General features: G+C 42.1%; 1 protein-coding gene across 3 annotated transcripts in view; it reads left to right on the top strand.

Annotated features, from left to right (window-relative positions):
- DPH1 (diphthamide biosynthesis 1) overlaps positions 1-4,195 on the top strand; it is a 343,917-nt gene extending 339,722 nt beyond the window's left edge. For all 3 annotated transcript variants that reach the window (XM_089657705.1, XM_089657689.1, XM_089657698.1), the window contains one exon: positions 2,944-4,195. In XM_089657705.1, coding sequence (XP_089513831.1) covers positions 2,944-2,997 — 54 coding nt within the window. In that variant the 3' untranslated portion in view covers positions 2,998-4,195. The remainder of the gene's footprint in view (positions 1-2,943) is intronic.
- Positions 4,196-13,408: the final 9,213 nt, after the last annotated feature.

Raw genomic sequence — 13,408 nt, 5'->3', positions numbered from 1 at the left:
CCGTATTTCCCGTAGCTTGTACGCTGCCATTCTTAGAGGGTTATTTATGTTGCAATCTCTACACTTGACAGTTAGATGTTCTGAGTGCTGTGATGCTGCCATCTTTGTCTGTAATCCAGGCGCTGGGCTTGTGGCAGTAATTGTGCACTTTCTGTACTGTTGTGTAACTAGCGGAGTACAGTGTGGAATCGTTTAGGAAGCATAATAAACTTTCAGACTGCAGCACACTTTTTTTTTTCCCCTAGCTGCTTCCTAAATGGCAGTCGGGAGTTAGACTTGTTTCCTACGCTCATTCATTATGCTACAAAGCGGAGATTGCAGTGCCTGCAGAGACTGGATGTGCGCAAAGGTCACAGATAGAGAAGCCGTGTCCTGACATCAAAATTGTCCTTCTGGATTAACCCGTTGCCAAGCAGTCTGGACTTCTTTCAGTTTAAATATACAGCATTTTTAACAATTAAAAATAAAATACTTTTTTGTGAGTTTTGGCCACTAAGGAAACATCGGTATGGAGCTTGGAACATGCTTCTAATTCCCAGGGCAGAAAAAGCATTTTGAGCTGAATGGATTAATATACATGAGCACTCAATAAAAAGTTTGCTTTGCACTGCTGTCCACATTGATAAATGCTGTGTTGTCTGCACTGAGGATCCAGCGCAGTGTTCTTTGCCATGCACACACACTTAGAAAAGCACAGAATTGTGACCTGGAGTGACCAGTTCCCAAGTGCTGAGTGTGTAGTAGCACCCAATCCCTACATGATTCAGGAATTCATTAGAGCTGAACTGTAGGGGGATTTCTGTCTGCTGAGAGCTTCAATAGCATGATGTAAATGGCCACTTCTAAAGTTGAACATTGTCATCAACGACATCAAGTCAACCAACCAATCCATTCAGCACTCTCACACAAACAGCCAGGAATGATAAAAACAGGTGGCCGAGCTGCCGGCCACCCACACTACTGCTAATATTACAGCCTGATAGGGCTGTGTACATGCTGCAGCCTCAGCATTGTTAACTCCGGCTGTAGAGTTTGATAGGTGGCACCACCTGTCAAACTCGCCCATTGAGTTTATTGGTAGCACACCGCAATGGTAAGCCAAACTCTTGGCTTACAGTTGAGGTGCAATTTTTTTTGCTACAAATTTGCCTCCTGCCAACTGCTGCTATACTGCTGGTATACCAGGAAGGGAAATAAGCACTGCCGCCATTGTGAATGAAACCTATCAATGTCCCTTGGCTTAGGTCCAGGTTGTACAATTGTTCCTGTTTAGAAAATGGAAGAGAGTAGCAGCACACAGTCATGGTGCCATCTTATATGGGGAGAACAATAGTAATTGGGGGAGAAGTTTCTGTTTGAACACTTTCTTCCCCAGAAATTATCATATAGACTATTGATAATAGGTATTGGATGGCTGTCAGACATGTAGGCTCTAAACAGGTGTGTGCAAAGAGACGAGGAGGCACTGATGGGCACTGATAGGCGGCACTGACTGGCACTGTTAGGCGGCACTGATAGGCAGTACTGACCGGCACTGATGCACACTGATAGGCGGCACTGACTGGCACTGGTAGGTGGCACTGATTGGTAGCACTGATAGGTGACACTGACACTGGTAGGTGGCATGGATGAGAACTGACAGCTGGCACTGATGGACACTGACCGGTGGCACTACTGGGGCTACACAAATCATCAGGGCACACTGATCATCATTCCCCAGATGATCAGTGTAGATGTCCCCTCTAAGGGATGCCGATTATTGTCTCTCCTCTCCTCTCAAGCTTGTCAGCGTGACAGCACGTGAGGAGAGAAATGCCGATAACCGGCATTTCCCTATTTACATGTGATAAGCTGTGATTGGACACAGCTGAGCACATGACCGAGCCGATATCTTTGGCTCTTTCCGTTGATCGGTGATCCGCTGTGTCCGAGGGACACAGAGCACTGCCGATCACCGTGCTGCACGCTCCCGGAGCCGAGCATGCGCGGTTAGAATGGGAGGATGTCATATGACGTCCTCCCAGCACGAGAGAACCACCTTGCGCCCATCATTGTACTATATGGCGGGCAACATGTGGTTAAACACAATGAGAGGAATGTATCAAAACTGGAGCAAACAGAATTTGGAGAAGCTGTGCATGGAAACCTATCAAAGCCTAAGTGAACAATGTTAGAAGATAAGAAGCTGGTTGTTGCTGTCACAGACTTGGGGCTGCAGGCGAAACATTCCCTGGAGAAATCTGTTTTATTGTCTTTTCAACTTATCCAGAAAGAACTATCACTGTAACATATGGCTTCCTATGTGGGTGCTGGACTGTCTGGGGTGAGCATTGTCTATGATAATGTGATCAGCTCTTATCTGATGGTTTCTGTATAAATTCTGTGTTTCTCTAATAAAGCAGTTCCTTTTGTTTACTCCAAAAACTGGTGGTGTCTAGTTTTTTGGGGAAGCCACAGCTATAGTCACTTGCCTTGTGTTCCAGAGCTTGGAAAGCAGCTTCTTTGCGGAGATACTCAGTTGGGGTGTCAGGAGTCCATCACAGTTGCTATGCACAGCTGCTCCAGATTCTGTCAGCTCCATTTTTATAAATTATCCCCCAATGTTTGTAAAAGCTATTGCAAATTCTATCTACAAAATAGATGTCTTTGGATTTCTTTCATAATTGCAGAAACATGGCCAACATAAGAAGCATCAAACATCTCTATAAGTGAATCTTGGGATTGAGAAAAAATCTAAATATCATTAACTTTTATAAGTAGACTCCACAAACCAGGTAACTAATATAACCGAGAGAAACCAATTAGGACACAATTCTTGGGAGTTTCACATTGCAATGAACTGTAATTTTATCACAGGCGCTGAAAATGATTTTATGTCACAAAGTTTAGCGCAGGTTGCCAATTGAAGCAGTAACTTTTTTTTTTTGCTTTGTTTTACTTTAGTCATCTCACCTCCGAAGGACTCCAGCCACTGATGAGCATACAGAGAAAATATAGACTGCCACTGCCGGGAAGAGAAGCAGAGACAGAGCAAATGACCGTGTTGCAGACTGGGCCACGCTTAGAACCCCCAACAATTGCCGGCATACTGCTGATTACAGGTACTGAAGTCATTTGCCACCTCTTGCAGGCAGGTGTGAAGAGAGAAAATGAACCCTTATGTTACCTCAGCTTGGTAGATCTGGGAAGCATCACTCCATTACCAGCTTCATAGCCCTTTATCCTGAAGATCGTTCCTTATTAACCCTTTCAGGTTTACAAGGACCCTGGGAACATCACTCCATTACTTTATCACATCTTACAGCTTTTCAGTTCATGGACTAAGGGCTGAGGTCATGTAGCCACCTCCACTTCTCTTTTGGAGTTTCCAGAGCCCATACAGTGTCTCCTACTAATCAAAAGCTCTTTTTAATAAGGGCTCGTCTGAGCCATTTTCTCCCTCCTCTTGCTGTTGCCTGGGTGATGAGGAATCAGTACCCACGAAGCCCCCACTATTGGCACTGACTGCAGCATCCCCTCCTGTGAGAACCAATCACCTCCCGCGTGGAGACCCACAGCAAGCAGCTCTGTAATGTCTATGTGATGGGATCACGAGCTTTAATGTTCTTTGGAAGGGGCCCAGCAATTGCTGCGCCTGAAGCTTCTATCCAGGGAAGAGCTGAGCTCAAGGGGTGTTACATCAATTGAAGTAAGAAAGTGAATAAACAACAAATAGCAATGCGTTCTAGTAATGTGCGGTAAGGGGTCGTGGTCCCAGTCGTGCAGACTCCAAAGTCCTTCATTTTAGAACAATAGATGCAAACTACATTTTGTTTTATACCTTCAGAATGTGAACAAAGTCTTCAGAGCACTGTGGATTGGTGACAGCTCCTCCCAGGAGGAAAGCCTAAGAGAGGTAGAATTAATTTCAGCGGCAGTAAACCCAGTGTGACATGACAAGCCATGTGTCTGCCTCTTCTGTATGACACGACTGCACTCTCTTATATTAAAAAATATATCAAGTCACATTTTATGTCCAACACATTACATTTCTTCCGCAACGGTGAACTGTACAAGCAGAATGACTGTGCCTGCATTGCAAGCGTATAGTCTACATGTAAATTACATCACATTAGTTATGAAAAGTCCTAGGTTTTATAATTAAAAGGAAACTCCAGGCTACAGAAAACGAATAAATATTCTAGAAAAAGAACAATTTTTGTGTGTGATTTATTTTTTCTATTTCAGATGCACTGTTTAGCATAAAAAATACTCAACAAAAAGGACATTTAGCAGGAACAAAAGTGTTCTGTGGCACCGTTCTCTTTCTCTATGCTGAAAATACAACTACTAGTCACTGCACACAATGCGGTTTGATCCATAATAGACTTCCTCACATACTGTCAATGCAGAAATGGAGAGGGCTGGAGAGCACTAGAACTGAGGTGGTGGGTGGGACAGCCATCGGAGAGGGGAATGAGGGGGCAGCTGCCGCCCTACCGCCGCCCTACCTGTCTCGTCGATCACAGCCGCGGATGTCAGTCGCTGGGTCACAGCCAGTCGTTACCGGCTATGTCCCGGCGATCGGCGGCAATCACTGACAGAGAGCACAGCTGCAGTAGCTGTGCTTTCTGTCAGTTCCCTGACAGCTCCAGGACAAGCTGATTGGTACAGAAGAGTTTCTCTCTCTCGATCAGCGGTGTTCCCTGCAGTACACACCCCCGCCCCCTAGTAAACGCTCCCCTCACACAGTTAACCCTTTCCCTGAAAAATAAACTTAACCCCTTCCTCCCCAGTGCCATTAGTACAGTGTCAGTGGTTTTTTTTTTTTTGCACTGATCACCGTATTGGTGTCACTGGGGATGTCAGTGACTCCAAGTCAGTACCCCCCAATGTCAGAATGTCCGCCGCAGTCCCGCCATAAGTCGCTGATCGCTGCCATAAGTCGCTGATCGCTGCCATTATTAGTATAACAAAAAACTAAAAATCCCACTATCTTTCCCGCCATTTGTAAACGCTAGAACTTTCACGTAAACCAATTAATTTACACGTATTGGAGGGTTTTTTTTAGCAAAGACGTCGCAGAATGCATTTTGGCAGAAATTTATGACTAAATTTGATTTTTAATTTTTTTTTTTACTGGACATGTTTTATAGCAAAAAGTCCAAAATATAGTTTTTTTTCCTCAAAATTGTCAGCCTTTTTTTTTATAGCACAAAAAATAAAAACTGCAGAGGCGATCAAATACCACTGAAAGAAAGCTCAATTTGTGAAAAAAAAACGATGTAAATTTCATTTATGTACCGTATTGCATGACCGCGCAATTGTCCGTTAAACTAGTGAAGCGCTGTATAGCAAAAAAATGGCGTAAATTGCAGTATCTATACCATAGTTTGTAGACGCTATAAGTTTCACACAAAGCAATCAATATACACTTATTGGTATTTTTTACTAGAAACATGTAGCAGAATGCATTTTGGCCTAAATTTATAACCAACTTTGAGTTTACTATATATTTTTTATGGCTGAAAGTAAAAAATATTGTTTTTCTTCAAAATTTTTGGCCTTTTTTTGTTTATAGCGTGAAAAATAAAAAGCGCACAGGTGATCAAATACCACCGAAAGAAAGCTCTATTTGTGTGAAAAAAAGGGCGTAAATTTCGTTTGGGTGCAGCATTGCATGACTGCGCAATTATCAGTTGAATTAGTGCCGCGCCGAGTAGTAAAAAGAGGCCTGGTCAGGAAGGGGGCGTAAATCCTCAGAAGGTCAAATGGTTAAAGAATAATTCCAGGCATGGTATATTTTTGCATAGTTACATTGGTCCAGACTGGGCCAATGTAAGTATGTACATACAATACCTGGCCAATGTCCCAGAAAGCTGGCAGTCACAGAAGTACTGTAGACACCCCTTACTCTAGGGATCTGCACATGTACTTCCAGGTTCCAGTTGCCTTGCTGCATTTTGAACACAGGATGCCGGCCACTTGGCATTTGCGCCATTCAGAAAATGCAAAGCATTCTCTGGATGGCGCAATTGCCAAGTATTCTATAATTTGACGAGATGGGGTGATGTTACATTCTCCACCTTGTCCAATCAGATGAGGTATCCCCAATACTGCTATACTCCCTTCAGCACCCCCCCCCCGGTTGCTCTTTGACCTGTGCAGTCAGAGACCATCCTCTGGAACTCACTACCCCAATCCATCAGACTGTCACCTACCCTCCTCACCTTTAGACGCACCCTGAAAACCCATCTATTCAGGGAAGCCTACCCCGCCCTTGGCCCTTTTTTTGGTGGTACTTGATCGCCTCTGCATTTTTTTTTGGGGGGGGGGGGTTGCGCTATGAAAACACAAAGACTGACAATTTTGAGGAAAAAAAACAATATCTTTTACTTTTGTCCAGTAAAATTTTTTTTAAAAATCTAATTTCGTCATAAATTTAGGCCAAAATGTATTCTGTTACATGTCTTTGCTAAAAAAAAAAGATCCCAATATGTGTAATTTAATTGGTTTACGTTTTAGCTAGTAATAATCAGCTACTTATAGCCCGACTGCAGCTGGCATTCTGACACTGGGGGGGAAATGACTTGGTGTCACTGACATCCCCAGTGACACCAGTACAGTGATCAGTGCTAAAAAAAAGAAGCACTGACACTGTACTAATGGCACTGGGTAGGAACGGGTTAACACGAGGGGCGATCAAAGGGTTAACTGTGTGCTGGGAGTGTTTTTCATAGGTGACCATGTCAGTGTGCTTCACTATAAGCTGTGCACAGCCATCCAAAGCAGTGTGCCCCAGCTGACAGGGAGGAGAACTGTTAGTAAACAAAACAGTTCTCCTCGTCAGAGATCAACGGAGATCACCGGGCACCGGTGAGTAATCACCGGCCAGGACCTGGTGATTGATGGCGCAGGTAGGGCATGCGCAGGCCCCTACTCGGAAATGCAAAATCACATATATATATATATATATATATATACGTGATTTTGCGCACTCGTGCCGCCCTGTAGCAGTATTTCTGCTATAGGGCAGACGGGAAGTGGTTAAACTAACTCTGACACGTTAATATGGTATAGCTTAATACCCCTGTACAAAACTCTGTTAAGTTTTAAAATGGCTTCTGAAAAAACCAGGGACCCCCTGAATTGTTAGATGTACTATTTCTTCAAGGCTGGCCATAGGTGGCTGACCTTGAAAGCATTTAAAAATCAACTGAGCTGAGTGGAAAGTTTTTGGTTGAAAAGTGACTGCATCCTCTTAACTACTGTCACTATACAGCAGTGGTACTGTAGTCAGGTTACCGTGGTTGCCAAATACCTGGCAATAGAGATTCATTTCATTCACACTGTTTGGCATGGGTGGTGGAATCCAATGATTCTAATTGCAATTCAAAGCAAAATGAGATTGTCAGAGGTTGATTCAATTAGAACTGAAAGAGAAACTTTTCTTTTTCCATTTTGGATAGAGTAAGGGAGGGTTTTTTTGCCATCTATGTTCCACTGGGGAGATTTCCCTTCACTTCCTTTCCCATAGCAGGAACTCAGAGGAAATCCTTCTAAAGTGAGGGAGTCTCGGGGTGTCACCAGAACTAGTGTTCCATTTGGAAGAGTCCCCTTTTCTAATTACTCTGTCAACCCAAAATTTGGTATTTTCTTTTGAAGATAATGGTAAACAGGACAAATAGGGTGAATCTCCCTAAAGGGGCACAGACAGTAATCCAAAGCTGACACTCTATCCAAACCTACAAAAAAAAAAAAAGTTTGCCTTCAGTTATACTTTTACAGTGCAATCAGGACTCCTCTACCAATTACTGTATTACGTCTATTTGTGCTGGCCATACACTGCACTGAGTGGAATTTGGCTGATCCCAACTAACAAGAGTCAGTTGTTCATGTTGGAAAATTTTTGTCGATCAGTTGCTGCAGCAGCTGATCAGCGTGCTCGGATAGGTGCAGGTGCCACTGTCAGAATACAGTGCCCCGGTAAGGGGGATTCCCCCATCCACCTCTTGCTGTGGATGAAGAAATCTATCAGCTCTTTTTTCTTTTTCAGCCTGCTGAAAAAGAACTGTTCATGTATGGCTTGCATTCGTGATCACAGCATTGTCAAGAATCAACACATCAGAAGCAGCCTCTCTGTCAAATAGTAATATCTTCTGGGGAAGTAAAATCAGGTGATCAGCATACAGTACACACCGCAACCTTTTAACAGCAATTAGATTTATGTGCAGGCACTTAGATTCTGGTATAAGACAGTTAGCTATAAATAGGTTTATACTAAGATGGGTTTGTTTAACTATCTTCATGTTTCTTTCGGGGAAGATATACATTGAAGCCGGATGCACTCCCAAATGAACGGGCAAACGTGTACTTTAAATTAACCACCTGCTGGGAGGCTGCCAAGAGCAACATCAAAGGAAGCCGAAAGCGGTGTGTACTTCCAAACCGCTGCTTGGGAATCACTGCTGCAGAAGTAGCTTACCCCAGCAGTAGCACAGAATGTACAGTACATATACATAGTGCATGCAGCAGATCTAATAATTCAAATGTGAAGCTGCCCCCCTTTCTGCTCAGTCGCCCCTCTTTTTAGTCTGACACTTGGATCTATTTTTAAAAAATCTACAATTTAACAATCTAAATTGTTCCATATTGTAACCAATACAATTGAGAGATAGATATGTGTGTGTGTGTGTGTATATATATATATATATATATATATATATATATATATATATATACAGTTGTGTTCAAAATAATAGCAGTGTGTTGAAAAAAGTGAATAAAGCTCAAAATCCTTCTAATAGCTTTTATTTCCACACACACGAATGCATTGGGAACACTACACATTCTATTCCAAATCAAAACATGAAGAAAAATATATCAAATTTGTGTTCCTCCTAAATAAATTGAAGAAAAGTGAATATTAGACTGTACAAAAAAATAGCAGTGTTTGTATTCTTCTTTACAAACTCAAACATTCACTATATAAACTGAAAAATGTTTGAAGATTTTGCTTTCCTTTCAATCACTTAATATTTAGTTGTATAAGCACTGTTTCTGAGAACTGCTGTACATCTGTGTTGCATGGAGTCAACCAACTTCTGGCACCTGTGAACAGGTATTCCAGCCCAGGATGATTGGACTACATTCCACAGTTCTTCTCTATTTCTTGGTTTTTGCCTCAGAAACTGCATTTTTGTTGTCACCCCACAAGTTTTGTATTGGATTAAGATCCGGGGATTGGGCTGGCCACTCCTTAACGTCAATCTTGTTGGTCTGGAACCAAGATGTTGCACGTTTACTGGTGTGTTTGGGGTCGTTGTCTTGTTGGAACACCCATTTCAAGGGCATTTCCTCTTCAGCATAAGGCAGCATGACCTCTTCAAGTATTCTGATGTATTCAAACTGATCCATGATCCCTGGTATGCGATAAATAGGCCCAACACCGTAGTATGAGAAACATCCCCATAGCATGATGCTTGCGCAACCATGCTTCACTGTCTTCACAGTGTACTGTGGCCTGAATTCAGTGTTTGGGGGTCGTCTGACAAACTGTCTCCGGCCACTAGACCCAAAAAGAACAATCTTACTTTCATCAGTCCACAAAATGTTGCGCCATTTCTCTTTAGGCCAGTCAATGTGCTCTTTGGCAAATTGTAACCTCTTCAGCACGTCTTTTTTTCAACAGTGGGACTTTGCGGGGGCTTCTTGCAGATAGCTTGGCTTCACATAGGAGTCTTCTAATTGTAACAGTACTCACAGGTAACTTTAGACCTTCTTTGATCTTCCTGGAGCTGATTGTTGGCTGAGGCCTTGCCATTTTGGCTATTCTATCCATTCGAATGGTACTTTTTCGCTTTCTTCCACGTCTTTCAGGTTTTGGTTGCCATTTTAAAACATTTGCTATCATTTTAGCTGAGCAGCCTATCATTTTCTGCATTTCTTTATATGTTTTCCCCTCTCCAGTCAACTTTTTAATCAAGGTACGCTGTTCTCCTGAACAATGTCTGGAACAACCCATTTTCCTCAGAATTTCAGAGAGAAATGCACTGTAACCAGCATGTACAACATTTGCTGCCTTCCTTCCTTAAATAAGGGCAATAATTGCCACCTGTTTTTCAAAGACTGAATGACCTCACTAATAGAACTCCACACTGCTATTATTTTGAACATGCCCCTTTCAATTAGTGATTCAATTACACAGAATCAGCAGCAGCATGCATGTCATGACTGTTGGGTCTGTTGGATTTCTATTACTCTACTACACCTGCTAGTAAATTATTTGCCATGTAGAAATATAATTTCTATCAAAAACAGTGATTGATCAGGTTAGTGATGTCTGACTGCTATTATTTTGAACACAACTGTGTATGTGTGTATATATATATATATATATATATATATATATACAGCTTTCATATATAAACTAAAATGTATTTCCTGTAACAGCAGACTAATGCCTTTGTAGTAAAGTGGTTGTAAACCCTTACATGTACTCAGTGAAGTGACTGGCCTCAGGTGATCTACAGAGATGAAACTAATTCTCCTACATACGTTGTACTTTTTTCTGAAGCCCTTGTCCTCTACAGCCTCCTAAAGCACACATTTTATACAGCATTTCTGAGCTACAGGAGGTAGGGGTGGGAATCTGATGTCAAACCCTGCACAGCATAGAACAGAGAGTTCATTGTAATCTGAGACTTGAGTGAAGAGAATGGGTATATCCCCAAAACAATACACAATCTCATAGGGCAACATGCAAAGCTGAGACTGTCAGTGACCTGCTGTGTGGAGGGGGGGAGGGTCCGTCTCCCGGTATTGCTTGGTGTTGCCATTCATAGACTGTCAGAAGTGACTCATACAGATAGCAGTGGACTGAGAGAGCAGACAGAATTCACATTAGGTGCTTTGGAATAACGCAAGAACACACTAAAGAAGAATGTACCCTCTTCAGTTTTCATTTTCAGAGGTTTACAACCATTTTAAGGAAGCCAACAAGACGGCTTGCTAGCAGTGATGCAGATTAATGGATAAATGCCTCAGTCAGTAGTCCACTGGACAGAATGCCCATTGAGGTGTTCATGGGGATACATCTGTTCGTGGAGCCAGCTGACTCTCTCAGTTTTTAATATCTTCTGATATCAAAAGCCTGGGGCAAAGGACAATGATGAGCACTGCAGTCCCTCTTGGAAAAGTCTTCAGTAATTCCACAAGTATCGTTGAGATTTGCTTAGACCCATCTGATAGGAGTGTTCCAAGATTTAGCAGAGCATGTGTGTAAGAGCAAATAATTGAGTGTGAAGACTCACTCTCCCATACCCCTCTTCCACCCTCATTTTATCTCCTCTTTAATTACCCTGCTTGTAATTAGTACATATGTCCCTATCTGTAAATAGAGTGTAAGTAAACCCAACCCTTATTTTAGGATCCATCAGAATGAAGGTGCCCAAAACCAAACACATTCCACTAAAAATAGATTTGCTATTCAACCTCTATATTACTGCCATGTCACCCTATAACAGGAAGATCTTTCATGGTAGGATCTCCAGGTATTATTTAAATAAAAGTTGCTTACATCAAAAATATTAAATGTTTACTACTTATAAATATTAAAGCTTATATGAGAATTTAATAATTGTGTTTTACGTATGTAGGCATGTATTTAACATTATTGGGTCTATTTATAAAGGTTTTCATACAAGATTCCTACAGCTTTTCCCCAAGACTCACACATTTTTCTAATTGGATTCAAACAGAAAAATGTGAGAATACCGAGGAAGTCATGTGAAAATATTTATAAAGAGACGCCCATACAGTGCATCCAGAAAGTATTCACAGCGCTTAACTTTTGCCACATTTTGTTATGTTATTCCAAAATGGATTAAATTAATTTTTTTGCTCAACATTCTACAAACAATACCCCATAGACAACGTGAAATAAGTTTGTTTTGAAATCTTTGCAATTTATTAAAAAGAAAAAAAACATGTACATAAGTATTCACAGCATTTGCCATGACACTCAAAATTGAGCTCTGGTGCATCCTGTTCCCACTGATCATCCTTGAGATGTTTCCACAACTTTATTGGAGTACAGCTGTGGGAAATTCAGTTGATTGGACATGATTAGGAAAGGCATAAACCTGCCTATATAAGGTCCCACGGTTAACAGTGCATGTCAGAAGCACAAACGAAGCCATGAAGTCCCAAGAAATTGTCCGTAGACCTCCGAGACAGGGTTGTATCAAGGTACAGATCTAGGGAAGGGTACAGAAAAATTTCTGCAACATTGAAGGTCCCAATGAGCACAGTGGCCTCCACCATCCAGAAATGGAAGAAGTTTGGAACCACCAGGGAGAAGGGCCTTAGCAAGGGAGGTAAGCAAGCACCCAATGGTCACTCTGAAAGAGCTCTAGTGTTTCTCTGTGGAGAGAGGAGAACCTTCCAGAAGAACAACCATCTCTGCAGAACTCCACCAATTAGGTCTCTATGGTAGAGTGGCCAGACAGAAGCCACTCCTCAGTAAAAAGCAAATGGCAGCCTGCCTGGAGTTTGCCAAAAGGCACCTGAGGGACTCTCAGACCATGAGAAACAAAACTCTCTGGTCTGATGAAACAAACATTGAACTCTTTGGCCTGAATGCCAAGCGTCATGTCTGGAGCAAATCAGGCACCGCCCACCACCTGACCAACACCATCCCTACAGTGAAGCGTGGTGGTGGTAGCATCACGCTGTGGGGATGTTTTTCAGTGGCAGGAACTGGGAGACTACTCAGGATCGAAGGAAAGATGAATGCAACAATGTACAGAGACATCCTTGATGAAAACCTGTTCCAGAGGACTCTGGACCTTAGACTGGGGCGAGGGTTCATCTTTCAACAGGACAATGACCCTAAGTACACAGCCCACATAAAGGAGTGGCTACGGGTCCACTCTGTGAATGTCCTAGAGTGGCCCAGACTTGAACCCAATTGAACATCTCTGGAGAGATCTGAAAATGGCTGTGCACCGACGCTCCCCAACCAATCTGATGGAGCTTGTGAGGTACTGCAAAGAAGAATGGGAGAAATTGCCCAAAAATAGGTGTGCCAAGCTTGTAGCATCATACTCAAAACAACTTGAGGCTGTAATTGGTGCTAAAGGTGCTTCAACAAAGTATTGAGCAAAGGCTGTGAATACTTATGTACATTGTTTTTTTTTTTTTAATAAATTTCAAAGATTTCAAAACAAACTTCTTTCACGTTGTCATTATGGGGTATTTTTTGTAGAATTTTGAGACAAAAAAATGAATTTAATCCATTTTGGAATAAGGCTGTAATAACAAAATGTGGCAAAAGTTAAGCACTGTGAATACTTTCTGGATGCGCTGTATATACTAGGAAGTGAATCTCAGCTGGTGAATGTTGTTATCTGACAAATGATCAAAAATC

The sequence above is a fragment of the Staurois parvus genome, unplaced genomic scaffold (genome assembly GCF_062004578.1).
Source record: "Staurois parvus isolate SC_StPar_1 unplaced genomic scaffold, SC_StPar_1.0 ptg000029l, whole genome shotgun sequence".
NCBI lineage: Eukaryota > Metazoa > Chordata > Amphibia > Anura > Ranidae > Staurois > Staurois parvus.
The sequence above is the reverse complement of the archived record's forward strand: the minus strand, read 5'-3'. Positions and strand labels throughout refer to the sequence as shown.